General features: G+C 42.1%; 1 protein-coding gene across 1 annotated transcript in view; it reads left to right on the top strand.

The window, feature by feature from the left end:
* Nucleotides 1-14,643, top strand: part of UBE2D2 (ubiquitin conjugating enzyme E2 D2) — a 30,357-nt gene extending 15,714 nt beyond the window's left edge. The window contains exons 6-7 of the mRNA XM_075442007.1: nucleotides 11,769-11,862; nucleotides 13,767-14,643. Coding sequence (XP_075298122.1) covers nucleotides 11,769-11,862; nucleotides 13,767-13,812 — 140 coding nt within the window. The 3' untranslated portion in view covers nucleotides 13,813-14,643. The remainder of the gene's footprint in view (nucleotides 1-11,768; nucleotides 11,863-13,766) is intronic.
* Nucleotides 14,644-17,330: the final 2,687 nt, after the last annotated feature.

The following is a 17,330-nucleotide window of genomic DNA, read 5'->3' as shown; positions in this document are numbered from 1 at the left end:
TGCCTGGTAGAGCACTATTCATATTATTTAATGCAAATAGGAGGCTTTAAACACCTAGAGAGAAGACCCAGGATTGAATTTTACTGATTTTTCTGGCTATTGAAAGTGTAGATCTATGGCTTGTAGGCCTAGCTATGGTGATTGAGAATACTTTTGGTCTCTTCTGTGTGTGGACTGTCTCCTGACCATTCCATTTCTGTAGCTTCTCACTGTTTTTGTGATTAAATGCTGCAGATAACCACACTTAATTACAGTACCCTTCACATTGTGTCCTGGCTTGGTGAGGCTATCCTGTTGCCTGTAATTCCCTCCAGTTACATGTGATGTTCCTGGACACTTGCTTCTTGGTTCAGACAGATGACTCCTGGTACCTCTCCATTGCACATCATAACTGTCTCCCTTTTAATGAATTCACAAAAGTTCCTGCCTTCTTTGTCCAGCTAAGGACTTCTACATTTGTGGAAACAGGTGAAAGGGCAAGACAATATTTTAACTTACCTCTTGACAGAAGTGAATCTGCTACATGGAACTGAAAGGCTTCACTGTGAGTTGAAAGACCTGAAGAAATGGTGTCAGTCAAGGGAAAATGATTGTCAGGTTGACACAGCTTACCTTACAGATGTGTTCAGTCAAGCACTGGCTACTGTTGGAAGCACTAAGTTAGTACTAAAGTACTGACATCTGTTATGTTTTGATTAAATTGCTGCATAACTGGTTAGAATGCTACAGCTGGAGAATGTAATGTGGCATGATATATTTCATTTGTTTAAGAGTTTAAAATGACTGTATAGGCAATGGGGTGATAGCATGTTTGAAAACACTGGAGGATAGACTGGAATTACAACAGTTGGAAAAAGGTTGACCATGAGTTTAAGAGGCTAGTTAAGGGCATCAGTGGACAGCCTGTTAATGGCTGTCAACTTTAATCACTCGCAGAATACATCTTAACATTAATTTTTCAACCCAAATACAGTTGCAGTATGCTCTTAACATCTCCATCTCCTTCTCTGCCTTGAACACTTTTTTTTTTTTAGAGTAAGCCGTGGGATCAACATGGCCATTCTGTGCTGCTTGGCCCCTGTTGTTGCCCCATCTCCCTCTTAAAGTATGCTCCTTGAGCTTAGATGTCTTTCTATTGCTGGTCGCTTTTCACTCATTGCAGAAGCATACATGTGAATGCACAAACTCTCCTTCATGCAGCACAAAACACATACAGATGTGACCAGTGAGAAAACAATCTTGTCAGAGTTCCCTCAGCGTTCATTTCATGGAGGAATTAAAGGCAGCAAAAGGAATTCTTATGGGAGACTTTGTAGAAATTCAGAATACTTCCCTCAGAAACAACAGGGATGTCTGGTCAGAAAGCAGACCTCAACTTAATAAGAGGCAAGAGCTAATGCTTAAAAGAAGCGTTCCTATCTTGAACAAGTATAAAGAAGTTCCACAAAGGCAACTGCAATCATTTAGGGTAGAGATCTTGTTTTTAGTCAGTTTAGCACTGTCTTTGTAGACTTTGGGGCTATTTCAGCTCTCTAGTAACTGTTTCATTAGCCTTATCAAAGAATAAATGTATTGCTAGTAGGAAAAGCTGTTGGGTTATGTAGTTAAAAGTGAATATCAAGACTTCAAATAATTCGGCATGAAGCTTACATCCCTTCCAAAGCATCAGTTTAGTATGTTTAGTGTAGATTTGTTAAGAGTATTTCCTAAATAGTGCCACTTTTTAAAAGGGAATGCTATTGGGAGCAAGCTGTTTGACTTTAAAATCTGTAAGCAGATAACTAGAACACAGCTATAAAAAAAGTGTACTTTACTGATAGAGAAATCAGGGAAGACTAGAAGCAGTTATTCTAGGAAACACCTTATTGTACATAGCTTCCTCCTCCTGAGGCTCCTGGTACGCAGCATTGTCAGCAGCTCACATGGGCTAGATGTTATGTTGCAATTATTGCATAGTACACAAACATGTTTTTGACCCTAACCTGCAAGGTGAGTATGCAGTGACTTCCTTTTAATCTATAATGCCACTTTTTTGCTGGAAAGACTGAAAAATCATGTCAGTGCTACTTAATCATGCTAGTTAAGTGGTAGAGGTAGGGGTTTTGGCTCCTTGTGCTCTGGAGGATGGTGGGCTGTTCCGGATGGCACTCAGATGTCTGACCTGGGAGCCTACTCTTGCCCCCTTTGCTGGGTAAGGTACTGAAAGCTAGAGTGTGGAGGCTATTGGAGCAGTTATGAGACTGCTAAATAAAGAAGTTTCTCTCCTTCTGTAAGCAACTTGGTAAAGTGATCTTGGCTATGATAGAGATGACTAGCATCTTGGGTTTTTGTTCTGTCTTTCTAAGTGTCTGTCCCTCCTAGGCTTGTTAAAATAGGTTCTAAAGAATTGGGAGAACAGCACTGAGTGTCTCAGTAGAATAGCTAACTTGCTTGTATTAATTCTGAAGTGTTCCTTAAAGAATACATATTGCAGAATAAATAATCTCAAAACAGTCTTAAACACATCTTGGTGGTTAATTTAAACTCCAAAGCTTAAGCAGAATGCATAGGCTTAAATTAAAAATGTTGCCTCAAAGTCTGCATAAATAAGAATCTCTGCCTTAAACAGGGGAATAAAGTGTTCTAACATGATTATAGCTTCTTGGCCATTTTTGGGAAAATCCCACTTTCTCTTGAATTTGGCAAGTGGATGTGCAAGAGTTTAGTATGAACTGAAGTACTTCTTCATTGAAGGCCAGCCTGACTTGCTCTGTCCCCTCCTGCTTTTCCCCACTGTGTTTTATGACTAATGAAGCATGGAGCTTATATTAAATGCTTTGGAAGACCCTGCCTGATGAATGGCAGTGAGCAACTTCAGTCTCATTCATTCAAGAGTTTAGCTCGCACTGTTCAGGCTCTTCTGTGCTCAGTGCAGTGTGGATTTTCTGTGGTGCTTGCTCTTCCAGGTGTTCAAGAATCACTTTACTAAGACTTAACTGTCTTGGGAATTGCCAAGTGCCCAGCAACTTAAATGAACTTGATCTTCCCAGTGCAGTTTTCAAAAAATCAGGAAGCTGGTTTTTGATCATCCTCTTGGCTTTTAATTTGCCTGTTATGGTGCTTACCCAAATGGCTGGGGGGGACATGATTTTGTCACATAGCATGGATCAGTCTTTTTATATGTGCTGAGTTAGGGTTGTACAGAGAATCTTTCAGTCTAGCACTTCCAACTCTTTTGCAACTTAAATGTAGCTACTTGTGTAACTTCCGAGATGTTGCCCTTGCTGCAGAGAAGTCTGCACTAGGACAAGAGTTGCCAACAGGTTGAGGGAGATGATCTTTCTCCTCTGCTCAGCAGTTGTGACGCCCCAGTTGGAACACTGTGTCCAGTGCTGGGCTCCCCAGAACAAGAACCTGGTGAAAGGACTGGAGCACCTCCCTCATGAGGCCAGGCTGAGATAGCTGGGACTGTTCAGCCTGGAGAAGAGGAGGCTCAAGGGGGATCTTATCAGTGTATATCAATACTTGAAGGGAGAGTGCAGAGATGACAGAGCCAGGCTTTTCTCAGTGGAGCCCAGTGACAGGACAAGAGGCGGTGGGCACAAACTGAAATACAGGAGATTCCCCTTGAACGTCAGTAAACACTTTATTTTTAAACTGTCAGGATGCTGAGCGCTGGCACGGGTTGGCTTGAGAGGTTGTGGAGTCCCCCACATTGGAGATGTTCAGAAGCCATCTGGACATGGTCATAAGCAACGTGCTCTAGGTAGCCCTGCTTGAGCAGGGGGGGTGGACAAGATGGTCTCCAGAGATCCCTTCCAACTTCAACCAGTCTGTGATACACTGGGCAAAACTTAACTTTTTTTCTCTTGTCACCAGAAATTGTTGAACTGACTTAGCAGGAACTCAAGTTGCTTTGAAGCAAGAAGTTTAAGCTGCTCAGATTTAAAGGTACACTTCCTGTGAGACTAGGTAAGATTGCTGGAAGAGTTTGGAATGAGACTGTGGTTAAGAAATAGGATTTAATTCAAACAGAGTCTGGAGTTGCTTTAATTTACTCAGATGCATCTTGGCTATTCACAGTCAGAAGCCAGTCACTTGATAGCACTTGAACTTGTTGGGCAGTAGTGTTTTCAGTTGTGTTTTACTGTTACAAGCTTAATATTTGTCAGCACGAATGAAACTTTCTGACAACCGTATGCCTCAAAAGTTTCAAGGCTCTGGGGCCTGAAACTCAGACATAGCATTTGTATAGGTGAAGACTCCTTCCAGGAGTCAGCTTGCTTCCTGTTTTTGAGGAATAGTGGTCTAAGTAGTAGGGGCCCTCAGTGTGGAGCATGTTGTCTGTCAGGCTGGTGATTAGCAAAGGAGGAGCCCTAGATGGTGTGAGAAATAGGGTAGCTGGATAAGTCTCTGAAGTGGAATTAAGAATTCCTCAGCAGCAGTATGTGTCCAAAGCTCAGGTTTATGCTAGCAGAGATGTTTCATAATCCCCAGAGTGCCAGGCTGAATTCAACCTGAGCTGACAGACTTTGTTACTTTGGTATTCAGAAACTTGGCTGAATGAGCTGTATCAAAAAGCACAGCACTGTCTGGAGGCTGTGGCCTGGTCTGCAGGAGGATGGCAAGTTGTTTTTCATAGAAAGACCTTACTGGCATACTACTTGTCACTCACCTGGGGCAGAGCAGGCAGGATGGGCTGCTTCCATTACCGTGTACCCACAGTACTGGCATGGCATGCAAGAATTGATACTTCCCTGTTTTATCCGGCTGCTCCATGTCAGTGCACAAGTTTTTTTGATTATATGGTGATCTTCAGGCTACTGTGTGACTTCGGATAGGACAGAGGGCTGAGGAAGCATCATCCTGTGGTCCTAACAAGCTGGTGTAAAGTAGCTGTCTCATCACCTTCTTGGTACTTTAACAAAAATTTTGTTGTTGTGGTCTCTATGCTTTGTTAGAGATGGACATGCCTTTGTTGGGAGAAGACTGGCTTGGGGTCTGAGGCCTTTTGCCCCATGCAGGAGTTGAGCCTACAGGTATAACTTATTTTTCTGAAATGCAACTTATCTATTATCCTCATTCTGCTGATTTAGTGATGTGCTCTTTGCATTTAAGATATAAGTTAAGGTAGCAGGGGTCTTCAAGGAGAGAGCTAAGGCTTTCACTCATGATCTGTTTTTGACCTAAGCTGCTTGGTGCCCAAGAAAACCCTTTACTCCTAGGTGAATTCTAGACTGGCTCTCTTAAGAGAGCAGTAACTGTACCAAACAGCCATTGAATCTGAACGCAACCGGTCAAGTTGGTTTTTCTTGGTAGCTCATTACCCTGGAAGAATTGGTGCTTGCTTTTTGTCTCCCTGCAGTGATTCAGCTGGAGATTCCATTGCTCCTCTGTCACTTCTCCTTATTGTGAAGTGTCCCGTAGACGAGTGCTTTACTGAAGCAAGTTTTGTTTGCAATTCCAGCTAGACTTAAATAGTAGTATCTGTAGTGGCTAGTGCCCTATATTAAGGGGACAGCTGGAAGTGAAGGATATTGGACCCATGCAGGCTTTGCAAATGAAGTAAATGATTTGAGTGTTGAATTTGTAAGGTGACTTCTGCATTGAGAAAGTGGAGATGGTCATCAGCTCCTTTAGACAATCTTTTGGAAGTCTGTGCCTTACAGGTCATGTCTTGGCCATCTGTGCTGCTTGGTTAACTGGGGTCAGTGTCTCTGTACACTGTGACAGGGCAGAACTAGTACTCTCCTTTCTAGTACTGATGAGGTGTAGTTTTTGGGTCTTATGCCCTCACAAGGCTTAAATAGAACTTTTCAGTGATGACCTGGACTGTTGAGCTTCTGTAGAAATCGGCCCGTACAGAGCTGCTTCTGGCCCGTACAGAGCTGCTTCTGGCTCCTAAAGACAAAGCTGCAACTACATGCTCTGGACATACAAGGATGTGTCATAGCTACATGATGCATTTGGTTATAGAGTCATCCTTGACGTCAGTAGAAGTTAATTGCCATGTGTAAATTGCCAGGCATGTTTGGCTTTTTCTTTTTTCCTGTTTACAGTCTAGGGAAGATGTCTGTTTTCTGGCTGAGGAGCTTATTCCCTTCACCTGGAGCTGAGGGCTTGTGGCTTTTAAAAGAGTATTCACCTCCTGAGTTCCAGGAGCTTTGACATGCCTCTTAAAGTTATATGGGCCAGTAGATTATTCCAGTACACAGATGTGGTTTAAATTATTTTCCCTATTGCTCACTTAGCTAGTGCTGGAAGGGTCAGTGGAGACCTCACTTCATGAATTGTCCTCATGAATGACTGAGCTGCTTCACAGCAGAAGGAACTCAGCCATGGAGTTTACGTATTGAATTTGCATCTAGCCACACGTTCGTCAGGTGCACCAGAACCAGGAAGATGAAGTTCCTCATCAGAAATGGCAGACTGTGCTTAGTGATGCAAGAGCACAGCACAGAGGCCTGAGAAGATGAGGTCAATCTTGCAGCAATAAGCTGTAGCTAGACCAGTTGACAAGCTATGAGGCATGATGCTCTCTGCACAGAGGAGCTGCCTTCACAAAGATTGTCCTTTCATTTTGGAGCATTACGTACTCTGTAAAGGGAAGTCTTGCAGTGGAAACTGGGGTAAGAGTTGTGCTGCGTTACACTAGTAGACTTCATTTTGCCTCAAAAAGCACGCTGCTGGAGTAGTCTTAATATTAAGTGTTAAGTGATCATTCTGCTTGATGAGTGTGTTAGTGTCACTGGTCTATGGGGAAGCTAAGCCCATTACTTTCTTAGAAACACTTTGTTAGCAGTCTTTCTGCTTGATTAGTTTGGTTCTCCTGGTTCCTTGGTCGTTGTGAAGTACTTGATCCATGCTAGTCCATAGCAGTAGGAAGCCCACTAAAGGATAAGCTGTTTTTGTTGTCTGCAGTAGATAGATGGGGATTGCAATTGAAGTTTGGAGTTAAATAGGCTGCGTGTTTGGTGAAATAAAAAAAAAAAGCTGAAGCAAAACCAATTTTTGAATGAAAGGGAGCTTTAAACTGGTAGTGTTTTAAGTTGCTTAATGTTTTACTACAGGCTGGACTGCTTTGACAGTTAAGAGTGAATAGATGAGAAATAACTCTGTACTTAAACCCCTTGAATCAATGGGAGGTAGAATTTATCTATTGTGCTTTTACTGACAAAAATCCAAACTTAAATTCTGAAGAGTGCACACTTCTACTGTATCTCTTTCAGTGAAAGACTCAAGAAGGGGTGCTGTCAAACTGATACAACTAAAGCAGCTTTGCCTACGGTCATGCAGGATGAGTAGGACAAGGTTGTCACTTACCTGTCTCATGTAGTTATTCAACCTGATTCTGTGGTTACAAAACTTGATTTTTGTGAACTAGCTTTTAATTATCTCCTACTAATCTTGTAGTCACTTGACTAGTAAATGTCAAGGCTTTGCTGAAATTCGTTGCAATAATGCTTAATTACAGAAGAAGGTGGTCTGGTGATTCTCTCTTCAACACCATTGGGCTAATTAGTTACTCTGATGCATCAAAGAACTACACACAACTGATGTTTTTAAGGATTGCTTCCTCTTCTCTTGTACTTGGCTTCTTTATGAGAAAGTACCTTTTCCCAAGGAGTTTTTCATAGTGGTCTGGAGGCTGCTTGCAGTGGTTGGTCTAAATGTGAGGGTATGTAGTGTTCTGGTGGAAAACCTCAAGAGAGAAACTTCCTAAATTTATTTTGGACAAATAGCTGGGTTCAGCAAACTGTTAAAATTAAACCAGTATAGACAACACCCAGTTAAAAATGTTTTTTCTTGCTGAGGCTATACAGATAAAAAGGGGACAGATGTGAAGTTACTAGCAAGAGAAGCATACTGGAGAATAGTTTTGATTAATGAAGGCTTAGAAAAATAAAACAAAGCAGCTGAATGTGGCAGTGCAGCTTGAAGGCAAATAATTGTGTCCATTTTTACTGGAGGTTTTTGGAATGACACTTCTTACAAAACAAGTGAACTGCTGAGGAATGAAATGTAGAAGTGGCTTTTGAAGTGATTAGACTGCCAGAATTCATTATGGGAAGCGTTTAGCTACTGATTGAGTTATGGCAAAACATGGCCCGTTTTAGCAGAGTATTAGTGGCGTGGGATTTTTTTCTAATGGCCAGCAAGTAGCCATTGTAGTTCGTGTTGATAGCCTGTAAACCAAGAACTAAAACTCCTAGACTGGGCAGGGGTTAACTCTCCCCCTCCATTCAGCAAAGGAGGTGCTTTGCAAGGCAGACATGCATCTTACCAGGCAAAACTGACTTGGGGGGCAGTGTCAGCCTGTTGGACTGCTGTTGCTCTGGAGGACACAAAGCAACACCCTGGTTATCCTGGTGCATGTGCTGCCCAACAGCTTTATCTGGTCTGGTGCTTGGAGCAGGAGGATGTGGAGGTTTTGCAAGGCTGGTGTGAGGTGTACAAGGAGGAATTCCCACCAAGTACCATGAGTCTTGGGGAAAGGGGCATTATAGTGGTTGGGAAAGGCAGGCAGAGAGGACTGGACAGACTTGCAACTTGGTTCTGCTGACGAAGGGTGAGCCATCTTGTTCGAAAAAGTCCTTGGTGATCAAAGGACTGTGTAAGATAGAACTTGAGGGAGTAGTTACAATAGTTGACCAGATTTGATTGGATTTCCTGTAGCTTCTTTTAAAGGGTGGGGACTGATGTTAGCTGTTACTGTCCTGGTTTAGGTTGGGATAGAGTTAATTTTCTTCCCAGTAGCTTCTGCATTGTGGATTTAGTGGGAGAAGAATGTTGATAACACTGTTTTTAGTTGCTGCTAAGAAATCAAGGACTTCCTCTAGTCCCATATCCAGTGAACGAGAAGGTGTGCAGGAGCTGGGAGGGAGCACAGCCAGACAGATAGCCCAGGTTGGCCAAGGGAAATACTCCATGCCATGGATGTCATGCTTGGTTTGTAAAGGGGAGTTGACCTCTGAGTTCCAGGTTCTGTGATTGCTGCTTGCAGACTGACTGCAAATCAGTCATCGGGTGGTGAGAAAAATTGTGTTGTATATAATTTGTTTTGCATATTCATTATCATTAGTAGTATTTTCTTTATTGTCTTATTAAATTGTCTTTATCTCAACCCATGAGTTTCTTCTTCTGTCCATTTCTCTTCCCCATCCTGCTGAGGGGGGAAGGGAAGGGGTGAGCAAGTGGCTGTTTAGTGCTTAGTTGCCTGGTGCTGGGTTAAGCCACAACATGTACTCATCCCACCAGCTGAAGAAACTTCAGCGACCAGAGCAGTGGAGTCTGAGAAATCCAAAGAAATGAGCTACAGGAAAATCGCTGGAGAAATGACTGTGGTGAAGCTAAACTGACCGGCAGCAGCTGGGTGTGAGGTGTCAGAGATTCCCATTACTGAACAGTAATGTGAGTTTTTCTCAGTGTATGTGGGGGGGAGAAAACCCCCAGTGCTGAAGCTGATGGAAAGTGCTACAGGTGCTAAACATGCTGTGTCCCTCGCCAAGGGACAGCAGTTCAGGACTAGTGGCTTCTACATGCCTCCAGCACAAAATAAAAATCTTCACACTCTGAAGCTGTATTCTGAGAGATGGTTGAATAAATAGTCTGAGTTCGGTTGATGGTAGAGAATAATTAAGCTTTTAACTCTTTCACGAGTGTACTGTACAAAATCAGGAAGAGGAGGAAGAGGTTGTTTATTTTAGAACAAGCAATGTGTTCACTTAAATCAGGAGCAGTTTATTACTAAACTTGTTCTGGAAGCTTTGAACTTCTGAAATTGATAATTCATGGGTGAAGAGTCTACAGAACTATGTACAAAAACTGAACTAACTCCGTTTCTGGGTTCTTGGTTCTCATCACTGAGCAAGTAGCACAGTTAAGACCTAGTAAAACTTTCACTTTTGTCCTGCTTTGAAAATCTACTCCAGGTTACATGAATATTGGCCAGGAAGGCCAATAGCATCCTGGCTTGTATCAGAAGTAGTGTGGCCAGCAGGACTAGGGAAGTGATCACCTCTGTGCTCAGCGCTGGTGAGGCCGCACCTTGAGTACTGTGTTCAGTTTTGGGCCCCTCACTGCAAGAAAGACACGGAGGCACTGGAGCATGAGGAAAGAAGGGTAACAAAGCTGGTGAAGGGTCTGGAGAACAAGTCCTGTGAGGAGCGGCTGAGGGAACTGGGGTGGTTGTCTGGAGAAGAGGAGGCTGAAGAGTTATCTACAACTACCTGAAAGGAGGTTGTAGTGAGATGGGTGTTTGGTCTTTTTTTCACAGTAGCAAGTGACAGGATGAGAGGAAACGGCCTCAAGTTGTGCCAGGGGAGGTTTAGACTGGATGTTAGGAAACCTTTCTTCATGGAACGGGTTGTCAAGCATTGGAACAGGCTGCCCAGGGAAGTGGTTGAGTTGGCATCCCTGGAGGTATTTAAAAGATGTGTAGATGTGGCACTTAAGGATGTGGTTTAGTGGTGGACTTGGCAGTGTTAGGTTGGACTCGGTGGTCTCAAGGGTCTTTTCCAACCTAAATGATTCTGTGAATATCAGACCTATTCTCCCTCTTTTCTCTGTCTGTATCTAGCTGTTCTTTGTTCTGTGAGCTCACAAACTATATTAAGAAACGCACTGCACATGCCCCAGAAAGTAGTGGAATGCATGCTGTTCTCTTTCATTTCTCAGCTGATGTCTTTCACCACAGTAGCTCTGCCTCCTGCTCCACAACAGAGTAGCAACTGGTGGAAGTTCGAACACATTTGTGTTTAGTGCCTTCAAACTTACAAACTGCTGTCATCTCTACCTTGCTTCGAGCATGCACTGCGACACCTCTACTGTTCCTGCTCTTGGTGAAAGGACATATGTAGTGACAGTGTTTGATTAAAACAGGCAGAGAGAAAGCAATACAAAGGAATGTTTGGCATTTGTTAGCGGGGGCAAGGTGTCCCTGACATGCCTCATGTAGTGTTGTTCCAATATGCTTTGCTTATAACTTACTGACTTCTCATCTCTTCTACTTTGGTGTGAATGTAGGAATGTGCACGTGCTATTTGTAGCTTTGCAGGCAGTCTCCTGACCCCTTATAAGGGTGAAGGTTGACACTCCACTGAGCAGCATCCTATGAGTGGGATGTGGCTTCTGGGGTATACACAGTATTTATTTATACTGAAGCTTTAGACTCCAGGGCTTTGTATGAGTGCAGTAAGCTCTGCTTTCTTGATTCATTTTGAATACTATTCTACAGTTAGTCCATCTCTACGTTATGCTCAGAAAATAATTGGATTAAGCCTCTTAATTTTCTGCAAGAGTAGCATTTTTTAAAACAGTTTCTAAGTATCGCTGAGCAGCTCATGCTTCCTTCATCTCAGTTGGATCTATCTGCTGTTTGACTTTTGGTGCTTCTGCAAGTCATTAACAATGAGGTTAGTTCAGGGGAAAGTTGAATTTCAAGTGCAAAAGCAGGGATACTTTCTGAGGAGGCTTTCAGTTACTGTTTCAGATAGAGCACTTCTGCCTTGTGATTTAAGGCTGTTGTCAGATACACCTGTTCCATCAGGTTCTCAGTTGTGGTGGTGATATTTAAAAACCTGTGGTCATGCAAATTTGCGTGGTTGAATGGGAAGGATTTTTGTTCAAAGTAACTTGGTGTAAGTATGTAAGATTATTGCTCCGTGGCATTTTTAAAAAAATTATGCTAATACTGATGGCTAGAGGGGAAGACAGTGGGTGGGCTGACTTCCACAGGTGTATTCAGCTGCACTTAATCGCTAATTCAGTATCTTTTTTTCTCTCCCTAGTACTTTTGTCCATCTGTTCTCTGTTGTGTGATCCCAATCCAGATGATCCTTTAGTGCCTGAGATTGCACGGATCTACAAAACAGATAGAGAAAAGTGAGTATGGAAGCCAAAAACCATGTAACATTCTTGACAGAGCAGAATCCACACTTAAATCCTAAAGGGGAACTGAAAGGACCTGCTTCTTGGAAAAGAGTGTGAGCTTTGCTTTACCTTTTTTACTTTAACTGTGTCTTTTTAGAGATTTTTTCATGGGATCTGTAGTACAGCTATCTCTTAACGGTACTGCGTTGCTGTAGGAAAAAGGTATATATGCCAGTAGAAGTGAAGAATGTAGAGGCCTTGTACTTCTCTGGTTTTATTACTGCATTTTCATTCCATGCAATAGTCTTTCATTAGTGTTGTAGCTGTTAATTACAGGTTTGCTTGATTTAGTGAAAATGTGAAGTGGACAGTGCAAATCTGTTTCCTACGGAGCTCTTAAGTTGGATGTGACCAACTCTGAAGAGCCTTCACTGCGTGCTTTAATTCTGTGTAACCAGCAGAGGGAGTACCAGTTACTCTAGTGGGAGAATATTTCTGTGCTAGCTGTTGGAGATGGAATCATACAAGCAAATAAATAACAAAAATACTCTGTTTCATCTTCATTTGACAACACAAAGGAAGAACGAGTGGTGTAGAGGTGGGGTGGGAGGACTCCAAGCTGTGGAGCATATTTACTTCTGTGAAGTAAACAGCAAGAATGGAGAGAACTCTAGAACTAATGAGCACTGTAAAAGCAACAGCTTAATGACTGTTGTAAACACTTTTCTACCTCACTGTTCCCTTCCAGATCTGATCAGTAGCGTTAGTTTCTGAAGGTATGTGGTCATCTGAGAACAAAATAGGAAGGGAAAATGATCCACAAGCTTGCTTACTCTACTGTATACTTGAGAAGCAGTGTTAGAGAAGTTCACACATCCTGTTTTTAATGAGACCTGCAAGAGTAGCAGTATGTATTCTGAGAAGTAGCTTAATGTATGCAGGACTCCTTCATATTTTTTCAAAAAATAGGGAAATAAATTTTGTGCTTAAACATAACTGGACTTGCTTTGAGTAGTGTCAGAACAGTGAAGTAACAAATGCTCGGGCCTTCATGAGTGGATTATCAGATTCTTTAAGCTAAAGACCATTGTCTGGACTAAATTCCAGCACAAGAACCTAGTCGGTGTACAGAACTAGGACACTTCTTGCTACAAGTGTCTGGTGCTTTTTCTACAAATTCCATACAATAAGAACAGCTTGCCTTTTGTTTTCAGAAATATGGCTTTTATCAGTACTGTTAATCACAATGCTTTGTTTTATGTAAGTATCCTGAGCTTCCTCTAGTAGTGGCTCTGGCTATAAAGGATTTTTGGGTGCAAAAGCTACAGGTAGCTTGGGAAGCAAAGCATATTGTGCCTTCAGAATAAAAAAAATAAAATTCTAATGGACTAATTACAGTGTTCTGATTAGTGATTGAAATAGTCAGATGCAATCAGTATAGCATGAAACAAGCCTGTCCGGGTTTGGCAGCCTGGTAGGTAACAGCTACAAGGCTTAACTTTCTCAGGGAAGAAGAATGGGGTGTGAGGGAAACATTAATTATTTTTCTGAGGATGCCAAAATGAAAACCTGCAGCAGTAGAAACAGGGATGCAGTAGTTAGGGGCTGGGGGAGGTGCAGGTAAGACTTCCTGAAAATACTTTTCCCCCTCAGACCTGTGGTAGCTCTGTTTTGTGGCTTGAATCGTGAAGGTCTTGTATTCGTGTTGTAAATATGACTAGTTAGTTCTTTTCCATGAAGTACTGTGAGCTTTCTTGTTTCCCCTGTTTGCCTAATATTTCAATTTGCTCTTAAATTTTATGTATTCATGATACTACTGGAGAGAGTGTAAGTTCATACCATGTGTAGACTAGATTGCTGGAGTTGAAATACTGTTCAGATGCTATGTTAAGTAAATCCTCTTTTTATACATACAGGTACAACAGAATAGCTCGGGAATGGACTCAGAAGTATGCGATGTAATTAAAGAAATTATTGGATAACCTCTACAAATAAAGATAGGGGAACTCTGAAAGAGAAAGTCCTTTTGATTTCCATTTGACTGCTTTCTATGAGCCCACGCCTCATCTTCCCCTGTGCACATGTTTACCTGATACAGCAGTGCTGCGTGTTGTACATACTTGGAACAACAAAATAGAAATACTGTATTTCCCCGTACCAACGTTGACTCCTAGCCAGAGAAGTGTGTGTGTGAAAAGCTGGTTCTTCAGTCATAACTTTGTGAGCCTAAAAGCATTCCTTACTGATTTAAATTGGGTAATAAAATGTGAATGGGAGAATTATGGTGGATTTCATATTTCTAGGGACGGTGTTGCTGGTCCGTGACAGATTTTAAGTGGAATCCTTTTAAACTCATAACAGTTATGAAAAGCAAGGTGAAGAACTTGAAGCTGTTTCTGTATTCATTTTATTCTGAAGGACCTACACCTTAGGTAAATGGTATGACCAATGAGATAAACTGTACCCACATCCTGTGTTTAAGGTCTAAGTTAAACCGGTCAACATTTAAATGGATTGGAGCTATTAGTGCATCAAGTGATGTTGATTTGTTTCAACTCTCTCCCCTCCTTCATACTTTTTTGGTTTGTATGTGGTTTCTCAGTTAATACATAGCTAATAGCTCTTATTTTTCTTAAGTTTTTTAACTGCTTAGGTCTTTCTGGATGTAAGGGTAAAAATCCATTTGACAGAAAACTTGTGTATATTTAAAGACCCAACTGCTCCCCTGGAGCTTGTACGTTCAAGAATGATTAATCTGTGTAATAAACTGATTACTACAGTCATTACATATAACTTTGTGTGAATAGGCTTTTAATTTTAAGAGCAGTTTGTTACAGGCTAAAACTAATGGTGGATTTCTCTAAAACTTTTTGCATTCACGAATGGTTGCATTTGGAAGTCATGAAGCAGTTTGATTTGCATCACACAAGGCTATGCACCTGAACAAGACAAACATAAGCTTAAGCACTTACATGAAATCCGGATGTGTAGTGTGCCAGGAACTTGACTGTTAAACCAAATAAGCAGTTTACTAAATGAGAATCTGAGTGACATATTACAAAGCCTGAAGGTATTATTCCCACTTGCATGGGACCTAACACAATGCATATGTACTGTAGGTAAGTGAAACCTTATGTAACTAAAATAATGGATGTAAAAGGGTAAAAAAAAAAAACCTACCAAACACATCAGCACAAACTTTCATAAAAATGTAGCTTTTACATAATTACTTTGCACTAAACATTTGCAAATGTTCATACAGTTTTAAATTGTACTTGTGTCTTTTTTTGAACAAAGTCTTCACTTGAATATAGTGGAAAAATGTAGTTTGAAACTTTTCTTTGTATACAAGTGTATTTGCCAGCATTGTTGGTGTGAAATAGGTGAGTCTGCAAGTTTATCTCCTCTTAGAATTGTAAACAAAGCCATCAACTATGAAGGAGAGGCTGTAGCCTCCAGCTCTCCAGCCACAGGGGTCTGTCCCATCCATTTTCAAATGCATCTTTACACTCTTGCACAAATGAGGAATAAATGTCCACTGCTTTTGGTCTAAATCTGTTCCACTTGTCTCATCTCTCAATGTCCTTGTGTATGCACCGCTGGATGTAAATGTTAGCAGTGTTTCTTGGAGTCCTCTTACAGCAAGCTGTAGGTGAAAGCGGGGTACCTGTGCATCTCCAGCAGGCACGAAGACTCTGCTCTAGCGCTGTGACACTGCTGCGTGGGAGCAAAGCAGCTCTGAAGCAGTGGAGCAGAGCTTCACTGGAAAAGGAATGGAGCGTGTGGCCGTGTGTCCTGGCAGAGTGACAGGATGACAGCTACTGGGGAGGGGGAGAGACACAGCGTGCAGGAATATGGACTGGCTGTTGGGTCATCTGAAGCTCTTGGCACTCATGCCACAAGGTGTTGGTGTCTTCACTGGCTTAGAAAGCAGTACGTGGCCCATCACTGAAGTGTGGCCCTGGATAAAAACTCATCATATTGTCAAAACTAGAGTGTAAGCTAGTGGCTGCTAGCGTGGCCTTGGTTTTGTGTTAACCTTTAACCATGTCTGGCCTTGCCCTTTACTGATCTGTTCTAACATGCAGGCTAACACTTCTGCTAGACCATCTTTGACCAAGGGAGAGAACATACATTGGCGATGGTGGAGTCATCCTCCTAGGTTTTTGCAGTGGGGTCACCAGCTACTCTCTGAGAAGTACAGGCAGGGTGGGTTGGAGTGATGGCAAACCTCGCAGTACACCCCTCTTTGGGGGGATTCCCCTTGACTGCTTTACAAATCAGCCATTCGAGAATGATTTTTTTATTATTATTATTTTTCTTTAATGTGGCAGATCTGGCTGGTTTTTAGCATTGGCAGTTACTGGAGGAGATCAGAGGTCATAACAAGTGTGGAAGCTGAGGATGATGGTTTTCTGTTCTGAGGGGGCAGAATTCACACATGCTAGGTGACAGAATTAATCCAGCTATATGTGAATAGAAGCAGAGTCCTGACTGTTGCAACAGCTTCAGCTTAGGTAATATATTAACACATGTGCTTGTGTTGGGATGATTGTCTGATACTTGCAATGAAGTGTTTAAACAGATCAGACTTCCTTGCTGATGGCGTAACAGAAGTTGTAGTATAGTAAAAGCAAGTCCACTGATGCTTGAGCAGGGAGTACATCTGCTGTCCCTCATGTGGACTGACCATTTGTTCTTGAGGGTTGTATTGTCAACTAGATGAAGGAGCCTTTTTTCCTAGGATTTAACTTAAAACCTGATCTAGCTTAGCCTTTTTTGGGACTAGAAACTTGCTCTTTTGAAACTATTGTGTGTGTGTTCTAATGTAAAACAGCACAGTAAGCTAGGGGGCTCTGGTTGTTGCCTTTCTAGGAACTCTGAGCTTGTCATGTCATTAACCTTTTGCAGTCCCTGACAATTATTTTCACTTGTAGAATTTTAAGTTTACTTCACTTCGCATGGCTTTGTGCTGGAACTCCCATGGATGTAGATTGTACATGCAATTTCCCTTTTTTCTTCATGTACTTAAGCAAATGTGTTTTAATTAAAAAAATGCTGAGCTGCCTCAACTGCTTCAGCTCTGGCAATGCCGTAAAGCTGAAAAATTGTGCCTGGATACATTACTTGTGTTTGTCAGCACCCATCTACTGCAGCAGAGTGAACCAGAGGATGAAAAACTCCAGGCTCAGTGAGCCATACTGCATGGAAATCTTCTAGGACTACTGCCTCTATGGAGCAGCTGGCGTTACTTGGCAGTGCGGATACCTGCTGTAGTCTGTGTTGCCTAAAACTGGAGTTTTCAGGGGCTGTTTGTGTAAGTGTGCTGTGCTTGCATATGAGAGAACGTGATCCCATGTATTTCAAACTCTTTGAGCTCAATGCTGAGTAGCCATTTGTCAGTGTGCAGGAATTGCCAAGTAGCTTAAACGTTATTGTGGCTTGGAGGTCAACATCCATGGACCTACGGACTGGGATAG

This window comes from Opisthocomus hoazin, chromosome 23, assembly GCF_030867145.1.
Source record: "Opisthocomus hoazin isolate bOpiHoa1 chromosome 23, bOpiHoa1.hap1, whole genome shotgun sequence".
Classification (NCBI taxonomy): Eukaryota; Metazoa; Chordata; class Aves; order Opisthocomiformes; family Opisthocomidae; genus Opisthocomus; species Opisthocomus hoazin.
Note: the sequence above shows the minus strand (reverse complement) of the source record. Positions and strands in the feature narration are given on the sequence as shown.